The 20,258-nt window shown below is 51.2% G+C and overlaps 1 protein-coding gene across 12 annotated transcripts in view; it reads right to left on the reverse strand.

The window, feature by feature from the left end:
• The window catches only part of AAK1 (AP2 associated kinase 1), an 83,708-nt gene that overhangs the window by 32,176 nt on the left and 31,274 nt on the right, over nt 1-20,258 (reverse strand). For all 12 annotated transcript variants that reach the window (XM_051812044.1, XM_051812046.1, XM_051812055.1 and 9 more), the window contains exons 6-16: nt 15,300-15,421; nt 13,774-13,855; nt 11,800-11,932; nt 10,474-10,577; nt 9,446-9,525; nt 7,962-8,116; nt 7,586-7,863; nt 5,830-6,030; nt 2,401-2,630; nt 1,576-1,733; nt 1,115-1,231 (exon numbers count right to left, since the gene is read on the reverse strand). In XM_051812044.1, coding sequence (XP_051668004.1) covers nt 1,115-1,231; nt 1,576-1,733; nt 2,401-2,630; nt 5,830-6,030; nt 7,586-7,863; nt 7,962-8,116; nt 9,446-9,525; nt 10,474-10,577; nt 11,800-11,932; nt 13,774-13,855; nt 15,300-15,421 — 1,660 coding nt within the window. The remainder of the gene's footprint in view (nt 1-1,114; nt 1,232-1,575; nt 1,734-2,400; nt 2,631-5,829; nt 6,031-7,585; nt 7,864-7,961; nt 8,117-9,445; nt 9,526-10,473; nt 10,578-11,799; nt 11,933-13,773; nt 13,856-15,299; nt 15,422-20,258) is intronic.

Below are 20,258 nucleotides of genomic sequence, written 5' to 3' on the forward strand. Positions count from 1 at the left end.
AGTCTGGGGCTGCTGCTACTCAACACCCCTCCACAAAGGCTGATGGAACACCATAAATTGCTCACAGCTGGACAAACGCAGAAAGCAACTCCCCAGAGTGCTCCTGTTCCATGGACTTAACTCCTTCACTCTCAGGTAAGAGCCGACAGTACCAAGCTCAGTTACAAGCTCCTCTGAAGCTCCTTTTATAAACAGAAGTAAGTGTAAGTGGATCTGTCACTTCTTGCCCCACAAAGGATTCTTCAGCCTCTTCCCAGACTCCTCTCACCAAGGGCTGTTTTGCTCTCATGGGGAGGCATCAAACAGCTGCATTTGTCACCAGTAACAAGGGCTGCCCAAGGCAGGGAGAGGATCACTGGCATTTGGAGCTCCTGAAGCAGCTTTCCTACACTGTGCTTGGCAGGTCTGGGCTGCACTCAGTGAGAGCTGATGCTGAACAACTACAAACAAGCAGCAGCACTCACTGAGGTTTTTGGGCTGCTCAGGGCAAAACCTTGGGACCCAAGGACCAAAGGAGACCCCAGACAAGGTCCCACACGCAGAGGCCTCTGCAGAGTAACCCCTCAGACCAGCCAAGGACTCGGGGCCTCTGGACCCACACAGCACAGCCAGTGCAGAACTCACTGCCTTCGTCATTTCACATGTCAATTATGAGACTGTGCTGTCCTCTGAGGACTTTCCCTGCTCACTCATCCCTGCCAGCCTCCTTCTGCAGCAGAGACATTCCTATCCCTGCTCCTCTCCTCCTTCCAACAGCTCGACAGCTCCAGCGTGTCCGACCAACATCTCCGAGGCCAATTCCCTCAGTGCACAAAACATGTTTTACCTCTAATTATGAGCTCCATGGAACTCCAACACCCTAAGGAGCTTTCTTGTGAACTTAAGGGGCTCACTTAGTTTCTTTCCTCACCTCTGCCTACAGGCAGTGCCTCCTGCCTCTGCCACCCACCTGTGACAAGGACACACACACCTTTCCTTTCTCCTGCAGTGCCAACCTATTCCCTACAGCTCTTGGTGCCAAGGCCCAGCTCAGCTGATATCAGTTTTACTTCCCTTTCAAAGAGATCATGACCAAGAGCTGCTGTTTTCCTGCAGTTCATGTTCACACACTCACCTGACCCGGCGGTGAAGGAGGAGCCCCCGAACGCGTCCGCCTGGGCTGCAGACGAAGCCGGCTGGAAACCTGGAATCAGGTTCTCTGTGGAACTGCCCACCTTCTCTGGAGCTTTCCCTGAAATGCCAGACACTGAGTTAGGGGAAAAACTTCCATTCTGAAAGCAGGCTGCTTATCTATATTGGTTAGGACACTATTTCAGTGTGTGACTTAAGCCCCTTCCTGCAAATTCCAACTTGCAGATGAAGCAAAGTTTAAGCTACAGCTTCTACAGACAACTGAGCAGGGCCAGTGTAAAAGCAGCTGGTACCTCTGCCTTTGAGGTACCACTGAACTGCTGAGCAAACAGAAGGGAAGTGGGAAGGAGGATCACAGTAATAAGGAGCACCTAAGGAACACTGGACCAAAGCATCACCATTCCCTTCCCAGAGCAGGAAGTTAAACCATCCCCACGGACCTACCATCACCCAGCTTTGCAAAGTCCTTGTTCAGCAGCTCCTCAGCTGTGAGCTTGGAGAAGTTATCATCATCAAACGGGTTCCACGTGGACACGTCGGGTGGGTTGTAGACATTCTGCTGAGAGGTCCTTGGGGAGCCCGAGGGTGTGGTGGAAGCAGATCTGGATGTGATCACCCCAACCAAACAAGTCATTAATAACCCATCTGAAATCCTCTGGCCAGCACTACCAGCTGCTCCAAGCTACTGCATTGTAATTACTTCCTAACTGAAACACTCAGCACCAGTTGCTGCACTTGCATGCCCAGAAATTCGGGAACAGTTTAGCCTGAGCTGCTCCTCAGCTGGATGAGCATCCTGGTCTCAGGGGTTAAAACAAGCATCCCCTTAGAAACAATCACCTGCAGTGCTCAGGTGAAGGTTTCTTGCCTGCAGATACTACAAAAGTGACCTGGCAAGTACTCCTGGGGAATTACAGAATCATTAAGGTTGGAAAAGACCTCCAGGATCATCAAGTCCAACTCCCAGGAAGCACTGATGCCAAGCAGGAAGCGTGAGGAGTGCACCAGGGCTACTGGGGAACAGCTGAAATGACACCGGCTGATCCATGGGAAGGCCCTGGGCTTTGGGAGGGTGTGGAACCCCCCAGAAGGACTTCTTGGCAAGTTTTTCAGCAACGTTCTGCCAAGCCCTGAGCTGGTTTCTTGGGAAGGCAAAGACTCGTTCAGCCCTCAGAGGTTTGTGCCCGCCTCCATCTCAGAGGCCTCAGAGGCAACCAGAGGCTCCCCAGCCCCCTCCCTGCCCTCTGAGGCCACATCCCCAGCACCTACTTGGACTTGTTGAGGCTGGCCTCGGCGGCCGCTGCCTGCAGGAGCTGGGTGGACTTGCTGGCGGGGACGCCGAACACGGCGCTGTGGGTGACGTCGCTGAGGATGCGGCGGTGCCCCGCGCGCTGCGCCTTGGGCGACGACGGCGGGGTCAGGGAGCCCAGCTTCTGCCCCTGGGCCGTGGGAGACGGGCTGCTCTGAGCCTGCTGCTGCTGCCTCAGCTGGGCCTGGGCCTGGGGAGAGAGCAGAGCAGGGCGGCCTCGCTGGGGAGCTGCAGCCTCGAGGGGAAAGCAGGGCCGTGCTGGAGGACAGGCTGGGGACGGCTGGAGGGGACAAACAGACACGCAGGAGAGTGGTGGCGGGGGGGATTTGCTGCTTTGCAGTCTTTCAGGATTACCACGGTTCCACAGGCAGAGACTTTCTCCCCTTGCTGTGGTGCAGCTCTGGAGGCAAAGCCTCCATCAGCATCTGTTAAAGGCTGGCTGGGCTCAAACTCGCTCACAGGCAAAGGGGCAGAGATCCAGAGCAGAGGTAAAACAAGAAATTAGACCACAGCGCACAGGAGGCTTCTCATGGGGACACAGGGAATGGGGATTTGGTGAAGGGCAGCACTGCCTTCAGCAGGTAATGTGTGACTGGGACCAAATCCCTAAGGGGGGGAAGATTTGTGCAGAAATCTTGTGCAAAAAACTTTCTCTTAAGGGGAAGGAAAAAAAAAAGAAAACAAAAGACCACAGGAGCACCATTTATCATTAAAATCTGGAGGAGAAAACCAGGCATGTTTGGTTTAGGTGTGAGCCAAGACAGCCCACCTACAAACCCCTTGGAAACTGAAAGGGGTTTCCTCACATTGATCTTATTTTTCCATTGCCTCAGTCTTGTGTTACACTCACAAACCCATAAATACTTCAAATATGGTTTTGTAGTGATAAACAACAGCATCACTTCTGATTGTGTGGTTTTTCAGTCTGTCAGTGAGGTATCATGGTTGGATTTAAAGCAGGAAAACTGGAATGCAAGGAGCAGCAAGCTGTGCATGTCACCTCCCCTGCCTGGCTCCCTGTTCCCAGGCCATTTCCAACCAAGATGAAGCACTTGGAAAGACCTAAGAGGGCAACAGGAAAGTTACACCCCCAGGGTGGTGCTGAACCTCAGCAGGACAAGGCAAACAATGGTGGGCTCTCCTGCTTTTCCTCTGCATTTCTGGCAGACCCAGTCCCTGACCTGCCTCTCCTGGTCACCCACCTCATCCCACTATGTAGGTCACTGCAGAACAGGACATTTGGTGCTGAGAGATAAAAAGGCATCACTGAAATCACCAGAGAAGTGAAGGCAGAGTTTATTAAGTTGAAATCACCCAACGTGAAAAGGTTTTGACAGGTCCTGGCTTGGTATCTTCTGCTCAGAGACTCTGCTCTGCAGAGACCAGGCCTCACTATCATTTTTCAAATGAGCCAACCACTGTTTTTCCCTCCTGACTGCAGGAGTGGAAGTGTCCAGATGTGTCCATTCTGATCAGCCTACCAGGGGAACAAGGCTCATTTTCAAGCCAGCTGATTTAATAAAATTAAGGCTGTTCTCGTGCTAGCAAATCACAGCAAAGCTCCTGATTCAATGCTCCATTTCAGGCACTTCTGCTCTAAAAGGAACAGGGTAATAATGGGCCTCACTCAAAACCTGTCTGCACATGCTGAAAATCTCCCACCAACTTCAATAAACTGACCTGCCCTGGGTCATTCAGCAGAACAGGAACAAGAGCAGGAACACAACAGCTCCAAGTGTCCCCCACTCACAGCACCAGCTTAGGGCTGAAAATGCAACAGCAAGGGGGGGACATAGCAGAGCCCTGAGGCACATCAGGGAGCAGAGCAAACTGCTCCCCCAGCACTGCCCAGGTCAGGGCTGATGGAGCTGATTAGTCAAATGAATTCCTGGTGTCACTTCAAAGGAACCACTGGAGAGATTAATTCATTGGCAACTCACGAACAGCAAGCACAGAGTGACCCTCAGCCTGGGCTCCAACAGTGTGGAACAGAGTCATGGAATAGTTTGGGCTGGAAAAGACCTTAAAGATCATCTTGTTCCAACCCCCTGCCACGGGTAGTGATGCCACTCACTAGCCCAGGTTGCTCCAAGCCCTGTCCAGCCTGGCCCTGAGCACTTCCAGGGATAAGTACCCGAAGCAGGTTGTTATCAGATACAGTTTGTTGTACCCCTGCAGCCTGGCACAGCACAGTAACAGGGCTGCTCCCTCCTGCCTGCTGGCCATGCTTTCCTCCCAACACACCCCTAGAGTTAGGGACACTCCTCTGAGCTCCCCAAACCAGGAGTGGATCAGATTGCACAGGAATGGAAACAAAAGCACAGGTTCCCCCCACAAGCTCTGCAGAGCACTTTGGCTCCAGGCTCCTGCCCCTCTCTGTGGGCAGCTGCTGGTTCCTCCTGCACAAGGCCATATTTTCCATCAAGTAAAGAGCATTTATTTTGGATGCACTTTCAGATGATTAGTAAAGCGGATGATTGATCTATTTATTTTTAGATACGGTGCTTTCAAAAGTCTCCTTTGAAAGGTCTCCTTCCCATAGCATTCATTAAAAAGTTATCTCAATGCTGGAAACAGCCAGGAAGCTGTTTTGTGCCTTCCTCTGAACATCAGACAGAACTTTTCCAAACAAGGAGTTACCTCAAGTAATTCCTTGTGCCTGGTGCCCATCCTGATGTGTTAAGTACAACTAATTTTTAAGAGAGTTTCTCACATGCCTTCTGTGGCAACGTGACAGGGTAGGGATGGAGAGAAGCTGCATTAAGCAGCCACTTAGATCTTCTCATTTGCTTTTACTCATCCATTACTCATCTTCTTTCTGTGGACCCAGAGCACAACTCTGGAGTCCAGTATACCATTGGAAAAAGAAATCCAAGCAACTGCACATCTCTGAGGCGGCAAGGTCAGTGCTGACACGTCAGTATGAACACACTGGGGCCAGCAGGCTCCTGAATCATGGAATGGTTTGGGTTGGAAAAGCTCTCTAAGGTCATCAAATCCAACCACTCTCCAGCACTGCCAAGGTCACCACTAACCCACGTCCCCAAGTGCCACATCCACGTGTCTCTTAAATCCCTCCAGGGATGGGGACTCCACCACTGCCCTGGGCAGCTGTGCCAGGGCTGGACAACCCTTTGGGTGAAGCAATTCTCCCAATATCCAATGTAATTCTCCCCTGGCACTTACTGCCTGGGCTCTGTGGGTCCAAAAAGAGCTGGATGTGGCACATACCCAGCATACAGGACCTGGCAGAGGAGCGCCTGCTAGTGCCCCAAATCCCACTGCCCCGTTCCTTCCCACAGGGCTCTCCCCAGATCCCAGTGCCCCATCCCTTCCCCCAGGCTCTCCCCAGATCCCAGTGCCCCATCCCTTCCCCCAGGCTCTCCCACCTGCTCCTGTGGCTGTGCAGGCTGGGCCGTGCTGGGCTGGGCCTGGGCCTGGGCCGGGCTCTGTTGTTTCTGCTGAGCTGCTGCCACTGTCTTCTGCTGCATGGCTGCCTGCTGGGCCATCAGCTGCTGCTGCTGCTGCTGCTGGTAGTAGTTCTGCATGAGCTGCTGCTGTGCAGGGGCTCCTTGCTGCATCCCTGGGAACTGGGAAACAACCGGCGGTTGAGGTGCCTGAGGTGTGCCTGGGAACTGGGAACCACCAGCAGGACTGGGGGCCAGCACAGCACTGCTTACAGGCACTGCAAGTGGCTGCAGACCCCCTGCAGAGGGGTGGTGGGACACGGCCTCCTGCTCTGAAATCAGATCCTGTCCCTGCTACCCCTGCCCAGATGGAGCTCCCCCAGCACAGACTGTCCTGTGCTCCCCAACTCCCCCAGCACAGACTGTCCTGTGCTCCCAAACTCCCCCAGCACAGACTGTCCTGTGCTCCCAAACTCCCTCCTCCACATTTATTGACTCTAAACCTTTCACAGAATCATGGAATGGTTTGGGTTGGAAGGGATTGTAAAGCTCATCCAGTCCCACCCCCTGCCATGGCAGGGACACCTTCCACTAGCCCAGGTTGCTCCAAGCCCCATCCAACCTGGTCTTGGACACTTCCAGGGATGGGGCAGCCACAGCTTCTCTGGGCAATCTGTGCCAGGGCCCCTCCACCCTCACAGCCAAGAGTTTCTTCCTAACATCCAGTCTAACCCCATCCTCTGTCAGTTTAAAACCATTTTCCCTGTCACACTCTGCCTGTATAAAAACTCCCTCTCCTTCCTTTTCATAAGCTGCCTTTAGGCCCTGGAAGGGGCTCTAAGGTCTTTCCAGAGCCTTCTCTTCTCCAGGTGAACAGTCCCAGCTCTCCCAGCCTGGCTCCAGAGCAGAGGGGCTCCAGCCCCCAGATCATCTCCATGGCCTCCTCTGCACCTGCTCTAACAGGTCCACATCCTTTCCCCAGGACAGGAAGATTCAGACTTCCTTTGCTTCCACTGTTAAACATCCTTTAGCAGAGATCTGTGCTGCTATGAACACCTCAGATAAGCATGTGAGTGTCATCTCTGTGTAATACATCATGTGTTCACAGACCTTCTTATCACCACAGTCTACCAAAAACCAGACCAAATCTTACCCTTGAAGAGGCACCCCAGGCTTCTGGAAGCACAAAAAGGACATAAATTGTACCCTCTGCTCATCAGCTGAGCACTGAAGTGTTTCAAGACCCTGAAACACTTGGAGCTGTAACATCTCAACCAGCACCGCTGATTTTATGTTTGTACATGACAAAACTATCCCAAGGCCTTCCACACTGACAGCTAAAAATGCCAGTCTTGTGTAGCACAGGATCATCAAGTCTGGAAGAGACCTTCAAGATCATTCAGTCCAACTGTGAACACATTCCACGACCTGACTACTCATTCAGTGAAAAACCTTTCTTCTAATATCTAATCTGAACCTCCCCTGGCACAACTTGAGGCTGTTTCCTCTTGTCCTTTCACTTGAGACGCGGCAGAGGAGACCAACACCCACCTCACTGCAACCTCCTTTCAGGGAGCTGTAGAGAGCAAATCTTACTGGAGAACTGGGGCACTCGAAAATGCCTAAAACCTGCCCCTATTCCCCCCCAACATAATATACCTCTGTAAAATGCCATAAATACAAGGACTCAGCCCTGCAGACGCCGCAGGCACACACCGGGCCGGCCGCGCTCACCCACCTGCTGCGCCTGCATCATCTGCTGCTGCTGCTGGTAGTAGGCAGCTTGTTGCTGCTGCTGCTGCTGCTGCAGGAGCTGCTGCTTCAGGAAAAGCTGCTGCTGATGCTGAGGGGTGGCCTGGGGCTGTGTTGAGGGGACCTGGGGTTGTGCCTGCGGGGCCGGGGCCGGCGCTGCCTTGGCCTGGGGCTGGGCCGGGGGCTGCTGGGGGGCTGCTTTGGGCTGGGGGGTGCTGGCAGGGAGCGAAGGCTGGGCACTGCCCAGGGCAGCCGGGCCTGCAGCTGGGACAGAAAACCCAAAAGGGTGTTAGATCGAGGTGCAGCACAGCCCTGGGGGGCACAGGGTCCACAGGAAGCACAGGGGGAGAGAGCGGCCTCACCTTGGGGCTGAAGGGCTGCTGGGGCCGTGGGTCTCTTCCTGGGTGTCAGGGCTGGCTGGATGGGCAGGATCCCAGGGTTGGGCTGGGTCTGCCCTGCTTTAGGTCTCTGCCGGGGGGCTATGGATGTTTCTGTCGTGGGGATGGGATCTGTGAGCCTGGAAGGAAGAAAAGGAGAGCACTGAGAGCACAGCCAGTGCATGGAATACACACCAGGTTAAACACTCCTCCACACTCCAGCTGGGTGTGCCCAGGAAAGGGGAAACACTCGTGGGCATCTGGACACACCACGCACAGCAAAACCTCCCGGATGCACTCACAACAATTAACCCAACACTGGCGCTCTGACTTCTCTGCCAGCTGTGGCATCTTCTCCTGTTGGACAGCTGGGACTTGTCAAAACCACTCAGTTCATTCAAATATTTGATACAACATATTGTTAAATCCACTCGGAGTTCTGAGGGAGCAGATGAAGGACACAAATCAGCTCAGGAGCAGCTGGTACCTTTGGGCAGGGTTGTCTAAATTGCCATCTTTAGATGCACCTTAACTTTGGTACGTTTACCCCAGAATGGGGTCATTGGACTCCTCTGAGTTTACTGAGCTCCAAAAATGCAGAGCAGGAGAGAGAAGCAGCCTCTGCCCTTCTGTGGATACAGTGGCTATGACAGGAGATTGTTCCTGACACCTAACTGACCTGACCAAAGTGAGAGTAACTGCACTCAGTTATGAACCCAAACACACCATGCTGGGACTGGCAGACAGGAGACATCCCATTTCAGAGCCTGAGGAGAGCAGCTGGGTTTGGAGTGCCCACTGTGCACTGCTCACTCTGCACCAACACCACACCCGAGCTTTGTCCAACACAATTTACAAGTCTCAATCACAGAACCACAAGCAGAGCAAGCAGCAGCAGGAGAGGATAAAACCCACAGAGTACAGTGGTTTCCCCACTAACTGAGCACTTCAGATGGAAGCAATTGGGCTTTTGTGTTTTCCCCCAAAGGAATCACAGGACTCTTGCAGAAATCCCAGTCATTTCGTGCAGTAACTCCTGGCTCAGGTTATGGTCTGTCGAGGGTCAGACTCAGCCACAGTCCCTGCTGAGTCTCTCAGCAGATCTGTGTTCTCTGGGGCCATTCCAGGCCCGCTGCAGTCTCTGCCCTGACTCTGCTCTCAGGTATTCCCGTGCCTCTGGAAGGATGGCATGCTGGATCCATCCAGGTGCAGGAGCTCCAGGAGCTGCTGTGGAGCAGTGCCTGGGGCACAGAGAGCTGCTGAGTCCTGCTGAACATCCCCCGTATCCCACCCCCTGCAGACAAACCCCCCCATATCTGCATCTGCTGCCCTCAGATCAGAGAGCCCGGGGTCGTTCCTGCTCTCAGGACCGTGGTGTTTGTCCCCAGGGGAGCAGCAAACACACCCCTGCTGATCAACAGAGAGACACGACAGGCACAACACAGAGGGGAGCACAAAGCAGGGGGTACCTGGCCTTGGGCTGACTCTTCTTTGCAGCAGCTTCACTTGCTTTAACCGGGTCTGGGAGTTTAGCAGGGATTGGAGAGTTCTGCAGATCCCAAAAAACACCCAATTTGGTATTGTGAGGGCAGAAAACAGTGTCAGAAATAATTTGCAAAAGCATCATAATAAAACAGGGAGATTGGGGGATCCCCAAAGCAATTTTTCCTCATGCTGGACACACGACAAACTCCTCAAAGTTCATGTCATGGGAAGACAGTAGATTGGGAGAGTCTTTACAAGGGGGAAAAGAAAAGGTTCATCTTTTTGACCATTTACTACACAGGGAACACGAACACAAAGGTTCATAGCACAACCTGGGCATTTTTAAAAGAAAGCCTGCTATAAAACACAGGCAAAATAGTACCAAAACCATCTCTTATTCATAAAGACCATAAATAACCACCTGAACATGGGGAGAAAAAAGCAGGTTTCTATTTACCTGGAAACAACAAAATAAAATGTCTGTCACAGGTGTCCACAACACCGTAAGAAAATAACTGTCAACTCTATTTTTCAGTTGAGCCTCTAAGAACACACTGAGAAGGGGCAGATGGCTGTGCAAGGACTGATGCAATTGAAATACAAGTCCCAGCCAGCCAACAGACCCCAAACTGCTGTGTTTAAACCCAACTGCACCCAAACTACACACGCTGTGACGAGTGTGCCTAGAAATCAAATTGGTTTCCCAAGCATGGCCTAATTTTCCATGTTCACATGCACAAGATCTCTTGGTTGGCCTCCCACTTGGTGACTGGGTGAGGAGGTAAATCAGGGACAAACAGGAATAAGTAACATATGAAAAACCCTGATTCCTGCCCTCATCCTCCCAAAAATCTAAATCAAACAGCACTGATAATTACAAACACAAAAAAAACTACTCTCCTAATTGCAGAACTGGGGAATAACCTACAGAATACAGCAAAATGTTCAGCATTGAGCAGCTGCCCCCCAGTCTCCTCCCACAGAGGCCTCCCTCAGTCCCCCCTCTGCTCACCTGGACGTTCTGCACTGGGCACTCCTTCTTTGCCAGTTTGAATGCAAAGTAGGAGACCTGATAAATGTCAGGTCTCTTATCAGGGTCTGGCTCAAGCATATACCCTGGAAGAGGCAGAGATGTGACATCAGAAACAGAGCAGACAGATGCACATGAGCCAGCTGTGGCAGCTCCTCAGACTGCACAGAATGAAGGAATTTCTCGGGATTGGGGTGGGGAGGCCCTGGCACAGGATCCCAGAGGAGCTGTGGCTGCCCCATCCCTGGGAGTGCCCAAGGCCAGGCTGGACAGGGCCTGGAGCAACCTGGGACAGTGGAAGGTGTCCCTGCCTGTGGCAGGGGGTGGGACTGGATGGTTTTAAGGTCCCTTCCAACCCAAACCATTCTGTGATTGTACATTTGGTACGAGCAGGGCTAACAGGGTGCTCTGCCTCCTTCAGAGCACCTGGTCAGGTCAGGGCTCAGCAGGGCTGAGCTGCTCGTGGGCTCAGCTGGGAACGGGGCAGGACAGACAGCCAGGATGGACCAGGACACGTTTTCCAACACAGCTATGACCAATCTGCCTCCAGGGCAAGGAGGGGAAATGCTGCCTGCTCAGGGAATAGCAACTGGGTTTGACTTTGTACTTCCCAGTAAACCCACGGGAGAAGAGCTTGATCCAGCCCCGGTGTGTCAGGGGGGCAGGAGGACAAGGCAGCCACAGACACCACTGCACAGATACCCCACATGAGCAAAGAAAATACCAGGCTGCTCTGCAAACACATCCAACTCTGCATGAGTCAAGATTGTGGCTAGGAAGAGAAAAAATCAAATGCTGTGCTGGAAACAAGAGAGCTGCCCCAGCTTTGCCAAGAGTAGTGCATTGTACACTTAATTACACATTCACTCTAGTCAGTGGGTTATTTATAAATCATTTCAGTTCTGCTTCCCAGTTCACAGAAGATGAATTCTTATCACTAGTCTAAGTCACTGTGGTTCTTTTCAGTTCCTTATCCAAACAGATTTATTACTGGAGAAATACGTTTCTGCATAAATAGGCTTATTGTGCAAGTTCCTGTAGGACTCAAACCAAACGGTTGTCTGTGTTCCTGCCCTTCCCCAGAGCTCACCCCAGCCTGGCCAAACAGAAACCCCTTTGTCACAGCTGGCCCTCCAAGAGTGATCTCCTAAGCTTCTAAAAGATCACTTTAACCAACCCCTGGGCAAGCAAGTCTCCTAAAAGGAGGGGAGAAGTGCTGGTTTTCCTGTGGGAGCAGGGAACACGAGAACAGAACAGCTGTGCTGGGTTTTGGCCCCTGGGAGCTGCCTGTCCCTGTCAGCCACTCACGGATGAGGCAGTGCATGTCCTGCGAGTGCCGCGAGTTGTCCGGGATGGTGAAGGTGCCGTCACAAATGGCCACCTGGCTCTCCCCAAAGGGCAGGGTGAAGTAGCACAGCTTGTACAGCAAACAGCCAAGGGCCTGGGGAGAGAGAACAGAGCAGGGACTGAGCAAACAGCCAAGCACAGCTCAAACACCACGGCACAGACAGGGAGGGGGCTCCAGCCTGGGTATCCAAGTCCTGTGTGATGTCAGGCCTGCACCCAGCACCCCTGGGATGGACCTGGAACACGGGTACAGGGCAGGACACACCCATGGAGAGCTCGGCTCTCCCCTGTTAGGGAGACACTGCTCTGGGGGACTGTGTATCATCAGCCCCGCAGGCTCCGCAGAGCACAGCCCTTCATGTCACTGAGCAGGCAAAGCCTCTTTCTGCCACACACTGAGAGGAAAAAGCAAAGGAACAGCACAAATAAATGGCAACCATCATCATTAATACATTTATTCTGACAAAGAGAAGCCCAAACTGTTTCCAAGCTTAAGTTCAAACAACCTTTCAGCTGTTCTAAATAAATGCCAGGGAAATACAGCTCATTCTGCAGCCTGCCAGGCTGTACCACCCTTCCCTCCACTGCCGTGCTGCTTTTGGCAGCAAGAACCACCACCTATTGCAAAAGAAAACACAATTTCTGCACAAAGGGCTAATTATGAAACACTCCCACCACCTCAGAGGGGAGAATAGGAAACATTTCCTAATCCTAAACTAGTCATCATCAGCTCATCTCCTCTGTCACAGGGTTTCTCAATTAAACTGCTCTCTGGTTTACAATCACCTCAGCAGGTTTGAAGGGAAGGGAGGTTTTCAGCAGGACAAGCACTGGAACAGGGCTGGAAGCTGAGGCTCCCTATGCCCACCAACACACACACTGGTCTGGACACTCCAAGGGTCACAGGAACAGAATTCCTACCATGCCAGGAAGAGCAGAGCCCCTGGATCTCCACCTTTCCCATTATCAGAGGAAGGAGTGCAAATCCTGGCTCTCCTCAGGCTGCCTCTGAGGCCCGGACTGTCCTGTCACAGCTGGACCTTCCCTCTCCACTCCCACCCAGTGCTGTGCCTGATCCCACAGATCCCTGCTGAAATGTGCTCCCACAGGAGCTGCTGCTCCCAACTCCAGCTGAGCTCCCTGAGAGCAGGGGACTCTTCCCAGCAGGTGTCACACCAGCAATTTTCCCTCTTGTACATGCACAGCTATTGTACATCAAAACCCTTTTTCTGCTTCTGCTGTGTTACTTCCTAGCTCAGGGCTCCAGAAACCACACAAACACGCTCCCAGTTACCGCTTTAAACACTTCCAGACACATCTGCTGAACTGCCTCTACGCTCCAAACAGCACAGACTCTTTTCCACCACTGTCCCACCCGAAGGGAAGCCTTCCACCCTGGATCAGGTTAGCCAGGAATGGATTCCACTCCAGCTGGATTCTGCTCTCGCCATGAAGAGCACGGCAGGATTGCCCTGATCAGCAGGAATAGCAGTGCAGGAGTTTGGCCTTTGGCCAGTTTGCCAACCCAGCCCTGTGTTACACAGGATCACCCACTCCTGCTGTGGGGAGCAGGTCCATTTGCTCGGGTTTCTATTCAGTTCTGAACAGTAACCTCTATCTCACATGCCTACAACCCAACCCAGGCACGAGAAACTAAAATATTCCAAATTTTCTGCTTTAACTCTTCAGATATGAAATCAGGTTTGCCCTGTTCAATCCTGGAGCTTCATACATAAATTCAAACCACACGAGAGGAGCACACACATCTCATCCAGCAGCCCCCCTGCTCAGCAGGAACTCAGACACATCAGCAGAGGAACTCTTCACTCAGAAATGCCCAGGCTCTTCAGGAAAGCAGGTTAGCCCAGTTTCCTGCCCTCATGGCAGTGAAGCAGCTGCAGCCTGGCTGGGGGTGTCAGTGGTTTCCATACGTACCCATATGTCTGCTTTTGTGGTGATGAGTTTGCCACTGTACAGGTTGACCATCTCTGGTGCTCTGTAGGATAACGTAGTGTACCTGCAGAGAAACATCCATCAGGGAGCTCAAAAGGGGTATCAGAAGCATTTTCACTGTGTCACAGTTCCAAATACATCCAAATTCTCTCTTTCCCTATTCATTTTAGGGAAAAAGATACTAAAGATATCTATTTAAAAAAATCTTTAACAGCATCATGTGCTACATACCTCAAACACTACCTCTACCTCTAACAGTAAAACACCCCTGCAAACTGCCCTGGAAAGCCAAAACAGTAACCACAATCCATTCTAAAACAAGGAATTCACTCACAAAAATGCACAGTCATTTTATGAACTACAACAGAAATATTCAAGGATGCAAAGTATTAACAAGGTCAGTAATCAACTGTCCTCTGCAGTGTCCTCACTGCAGGGCTGTGGCCAACTGTATCACAGATTGTAACTGAATATGTGGCTCCTAAAAAACAGATTTCACACCAGGACTCCTGCTCAGAGCCACTGTAAGCAAGGGAAGGGCCATTGTGTACCTCAAACCAGAGCTGGAATCTGCCTCATTTGATCAGATCCCCACAAACAGGAGAGCTGGAAACTGCACCAGAGTTTAAGAGACTCTCCTGATGAGATTTCCTATCAGCAAGTCTGTAATTTCTGCTGTGGCACTTTGCCTGCTGCTTACCTTGATCACAGGAAAGCATCACTAAAGGCAGAGGTTTTGTAGGCTTAAGGGTACAAACAGGGCATTCCAAAGGGACTGCAACACTGGATTAGGAGAGCTCTGATGACTCCAAACAAACAAATCTAGGAAATCCAAGCAGGTGTAGCTGCATTCTAACAAAAAGGAGGCTCTGCACACATCTCTAACCAGCCAGGATGTTGTACTGACAGAGATGGCAAGTTGGCAGCAGTGATGTTGTTAAAACTAAAGCAAGACCAAGGACCAGGAGTGTGCTCCATCCCTGATCCAGGTCCTGCTGAACTGCAAGGGAAGTCCCCTTTGCAGAAGCACCCAGGAGCACCAGATGCTGCCAGGACAGCTGGCTGTGGATGGGACAGGAGAAGGAGCTGGATTAAACCCCTTCCAGGGCTTGACACTTCCCATGCAGAGCCGAGATGGGGCCCTGAGTCATTGCACGGGTTTGTGAGGAAGGACAGGGATTGTGTCATCCCTGCCTGGCAGCTCAAAGGAACCAAGAGAGATGAAGGACAGAGACAGAGTGACCCCACACAGAACAGAACAGGTCACTGCCTGCAAGGTGGGGCAGCTCCTCTGCATTACACACTCAGTCCTTCAGCTCCAAAGCAATTACATCAAACTCAATTTACTGTTCCACCTTCCCCCGGGCACTCATTTACCTGCAGCACACACTGCCATGCAGCACGGCCAAGCTGCTGCAGCAGGCCTGAGCAGAATTAATCCCAGCACAAGACAAAATTATCCTTCAAACACAAACTAGGCCCGAGCTGAAAAGGCAAAGCACACTTACTTTTTGATCTCCTCCTCGACCGCGTTCACCCCCTCCGTCTGGGGGTTCTGGAATTTGTTGGTGGCACTCCCGAAGTCACACAGGACATAGTGGCCACGGTCGTGCAGCAGGATGTTTTCAACCTACAAGCGTCACAGACAGACAGACACAGAGTCTCTCAGACACAAAAAATATTCCGGGTTTTTTTTCCACAAGCCAAGGTTTTCAGTGCCTGAAGACATCTCAGACACATCTGACATGAAGGCGTAACACGACAGCAAAGCAAACAGGCATCGAGCCTCTGCCACAGCCCCTAAAATAGAAGTCAAATGATGGAAGCACAGTTGTAACACTGCCTTCCATTCTGCCACCCCTCCCTTCTCCTCCTGCAAGCACACTTCTGCCTCTGCCAGGACTACCAGGACAAGAACAGTGGCCTGGCATCTCTGGTGCTCAGTGTCCTTGTGCTGCTGTGCCCCTGCTCTGGCATCTGAACGGGGGACAGCAAATCCAACTGTCCCCAGCTGTGCAAAGGGCTGTCCACGGGACAGAGAGGAGGCAAACACATGACAGCACACACACTTCTGTACTGTATGAAATTCAAACACATCTCTAGGCCTTTGCTTGCACTCCCCCTGTCCCTGAGGGTCTCGTTCCAAAATGCTCACACTTTAGGTGCCCCTTCTCAGAAGGTGTTGGGTACCCCTGAACAGGGGCTGGAACAGCCAAGGTTCCTCCAGGCTGCTGAGATGATCCCTTTCCCTTCAAATATTATATGGTACCTTGAATCAGGCAACTGAAACAAACACCTGGGACAGTTGAAAAAATAAATAAAATCAGCAGAAACACTGCCTTTCCCTCAATACTCACACTTAATCATGCATTAACAAAAACCTAGCAAACTGCCTGAATGTTTCAACACAGACTTAAAACGTGTAAAACCCTGGGTTCAGATCTCTGCTTCGGCAGAGCAGCCCTGTGTTCCCACTCCTCATCTGTACAGAGGCATTAACAGCATGTTCTCTCGAGGGAACACACAATTTTTCATGTCTTTATCTTCAATCAGTGTCAAATGCTCAGATACAACAGCGAGATAAGACACACTGCTCACACAGTTCAGAAAAAAAACCACATAAGCGTTTGCTAACAAAACCCTTTGGAAGTGGAGCTCCCCACCAAGGATGAGCCTTACAAGAAGGAAAGAAAAAGGAGGAGTCAGCATTTTAAGCATCAGAAAACGCAGCCAAATTAGAGCAGCTGAGGGGGAGAAGGCTGGCTTGGAACCAAGGGTTAAACACCCCCCTTCTCCCCCTGCCATCCATCTGCTTTGAATAAAGCACTGCACACAGATGTTCTCCCCAGCACATCCACACTGACTGTTATTCCCTCTTCCCTGCAAATACTCCTCAAGCATTGCCAGAAGAGTCCTCCCTCTTTATCTGGTTGAGAAATCTGAGGTGATTTTTCACTGAAACATCCTACAAGGTTTGTTAAACATCAGCACTGGACTATCCAGCAACCAGGTTTGGTCAGTAACTGCCAGCAAAAGGAAAAAATAAATACAGCAAAACAAAGCTCCTGAATCACTGCTACTGCCTGCCAGGCCAGAGAAAAGCATCTTTAAAAGGAGTATGGAGGTGTCTTCTTCTGGTCAAACTCCCCAAAAGCTGCACTCCAGCTCCCAGCACTGCTGAGCATTTACAACTCTGGCTGCAACCTTCGACACAAAGTCAGACTTAGACCCCAAACAAAAATCTTTAAGGGAAACAATGAGTTGCTTTAAGTTTTGTTGATTACAGAGCGTAGCTTCAGTCTTTCCAAACTAAATGCTTCTTTGCTAAAACAGAACTCAAGTATAAAACCCCCTGCACAGACATGCTGGGAAAGGATAAGGACTGGGGCTTTAAGTAGTAAATTCAACACCCATTACCCTCTCCTGAGAGCAAGGGCTTTAAGGCAAGTATTCCTAAGCTCAGGTGGTGATTTGGGAGGGATGCATGACCAGGGCACACTTCCTGACTGCTTTCCAGCACCTTCAGATCTCTTCAGAGATGTTTCAACTGCCCTTTCTCCCCTGGCACCGCTCACTGTTCCCCCCTGACAGCTCATGGAGCATTTCCTGGCACGGAGAGAAAGCCACGTGGAACCTCAGAGCACTGACTGATTTTGGCACAGGAACACTCCAAACATGGCCAACAGGAGGGTTTTACCATTACAGGACTGAACAATTCTACATATCACACTCCACAGATCCAGCCAAACAAATCCCAGGCTTGTTGGTGGCATCAGGGCAAGACTTGGCATTCCAAAGAGTGATGGAAGGCAGAGAGGTGACAGCAGCACAGTGGGACTGTCTGATCACACCACACAAGGGCTAAGAGGAAAGCAGGTGAAACTAAAGCCTTATCCTGAGAGCACAACCCCCTGGGCATTGCAGAAAGCAGGGGAAGGAAAGGAGAAAGAGGTTTGCATCAACAGCATCCTCTGGGCTGCCTGACACGGTTTTTAGTGCATCCTGCTGTGTAGCTGCTACAAGGGAAATCATCTGCTCATCTGCCATCCAGTCACCTGCTCCTGGAACCGGGGGGTTCAGACCACCAGAAGCACCACAGGTAGAAATGGGTGCAGAAATCCAAGCTGGTTCTAAGCTGGTGCTCTGAACAACAGGAGTTATGAGATGTGAGATTGGAAAGACGAGGTTAAATATAAAATAAGCCACGCAAACAACTGCCCCAGGTACGGGGTAGTTGTGTAAATCAGGATCATCAGCCCTAGGCAGATTTTGCCCTTCCTCCACCTCACTAAACCCTGCTCCTCTGGGGTCTGACAGGTCTAGTTTCTTACCGAGATTCCAACACAGCAGCAGAGACTTCCCAGCCAGGGTGATATAACAGATTGCCATAAGGTTTGGCCATTTGTTCTGCACTGTCAGAAGGCCTAAACTAAAGATACAGGAATTGATCTTACCCCAGAAAGGAGAACAAAAATAAACTTTTTAGGACTGACCTGCAGCAGCAGCGGCCCATGAACCCTAAGGGTGAGGAAAGTCCCTGCAAGAGTCAGTAAAGATTATACTGCCAGTGAATCCTCCTCAGAGGGGTCCGGATTGGGGCACCAGCAGCACACAAGAGGCTTCTGCATTTTAGGGAAAAAGCTGCATCAATATACACCTGGTTTTGTGGCAACCAAAGCAGAAGAAATGAAACATCCCAGCCTGAACTGGCAGCTGGCACAGCACCTGAGTTACTCAGACCAGGCAGGAAAACCTTAACACACAGGGGTGACACACGGGATCCTCTCGTGGCCCTCACTCGCAGTGAGATGGCCCCTTTCACCTACAGAAACTCTGGGGAAAGGTGCTGTTGTCCCTTGGTCACTTCCCACCAGGGAGACTGTGCCAACAGGAGGTGGTTCTGCTGCAGGCAAAGGCTGTTGGGTTAATTCAAAACCAGAGCCACAGGCCACTGAGACTCCTCCAGCTGCGCTTGTCTGAAAGGGCTGAGAGCTCATTCACAGGATCCCTGCTGCTGGCAGGAACCTCCAGCACCAGAGTCACATCAAAGAGCTGCAAGGCAACAAAAGGCCTCCAACCCCCAGGCAGCTGCCTCCAAAATCAACATCTGCGCCCTCTTCAGCAGGGTTGTGTTCACCCCAAGAAAACACCTAAGGATGGACACCCTCCTTGCACCCAGAGCCTGTACAGATCTTCTTTGGCCCTTAGTCTCTCTTGGCTTTGCAACTCCCCCTTGACAGTTTTAACTCAAATAAAGTCAAAATATATATAAATCATTAATTCTGCATTCGTGCCTAGATCCCCAGAGGTCCCCACGACAGAAATAGTACACTATTCAATCAGAAAATGATTCCAAGCAGAGAAGAGCCAACTCTGACTCTGGGCACAGCTTACCAAGAGCCAGGCCTAGCAAAACCTCCCCGATCTAGGCAGTGGGAGCTGGCTATCAGACCCCAACAGCCCATTTCAACTGCAACTCAGGGCAGAAAGTAACACTCAACTCACTAACCCAGCACAGATGTCCCAGATTCATTCCCAGGCCACACAATGAGTTTGTTCTTTGTGAAAAACCCCAGGGATTCACTAGAAAGGTAACAGCAGGGGTTGATGTCAGCTGGAGAGGTTCCTGTTCCTCAGAGGATGAGGTTCCTCATCCTCTCATCCCAGTTTTCCTGGCCTACACAAACTTCTGCAAGATGCCCACAGACTTTACCAGCTCTAAACCCAGGCCTCAAACTGATAGGAGACCACCTGTTTCCCTCTGGAAAAACACACACAGGAGTTATTTCTCTGTCCAAACCGACTGAGCAGTGGGGTCCCCATCACTTCCAACGTGCCCACCCACCCCAGAGCCCGCGGATTCCTGCCCCTGCCCCACCTGGCTCTCCCTGCACACGGGGCATCTTTGGCTCCCACAAAACAATGCGGCACAAACAAACATCTGTGAGGGCTCTGAAAATAGAACCTGCCCCACAAAGCACATCTGAATTTCAAATCTGCTCAGCAGCCTCCTTCCTTCTTGGCTGAATATTTTATTCCGGCATTTTACAAGCTCGTTGAGAGGAAAGGGAACATCTTTTTGTTTGCTTGATTACAGGCATGGGATTTTTCCCAAGCTCTCCTTGCAGGCCCAGCCCTGTTCCCAGCTAAGCATGCACAGTTTTACAACACACTTTCATGGTCAGGGCTCTAGAGGCCAGTTCCAAAAGCTCCTAACAACTCCTGCCCCACGGCCAACACCTCCTTTTAATGTGGGTCCAGGTAACAACCTCATAGCATATTTTTTGTGAACAACCTTAAATCATCCAGGGCGTTTCAGGGGGTAGAAAGTCACTGTGAATAATTCATCAAGTACACTCTGGCACGTGTGCAAACCAGAATTATTCACAAACATTTGTGTTTAAAGAGATCTATAGATGGTAAACATATGGTGAGCAGCAATGAGAGGCTCATTTCTTTTTTTATCT

This window comes from Manacus candei, unplaced genomic scaffold (assembly GCF_025592945.1).
Source record: "Manacus candei isolate 608988 ecotype Guabito, Panama unplaced genomic scaffold, ASM2559294v1 h1tg000084l, whole genome shotgun sequence".
NCBI lineage: Eukaryota > Metazoa > Chordata > Aves > Passeriformes > Pipridae > Manacus > Manacus candei.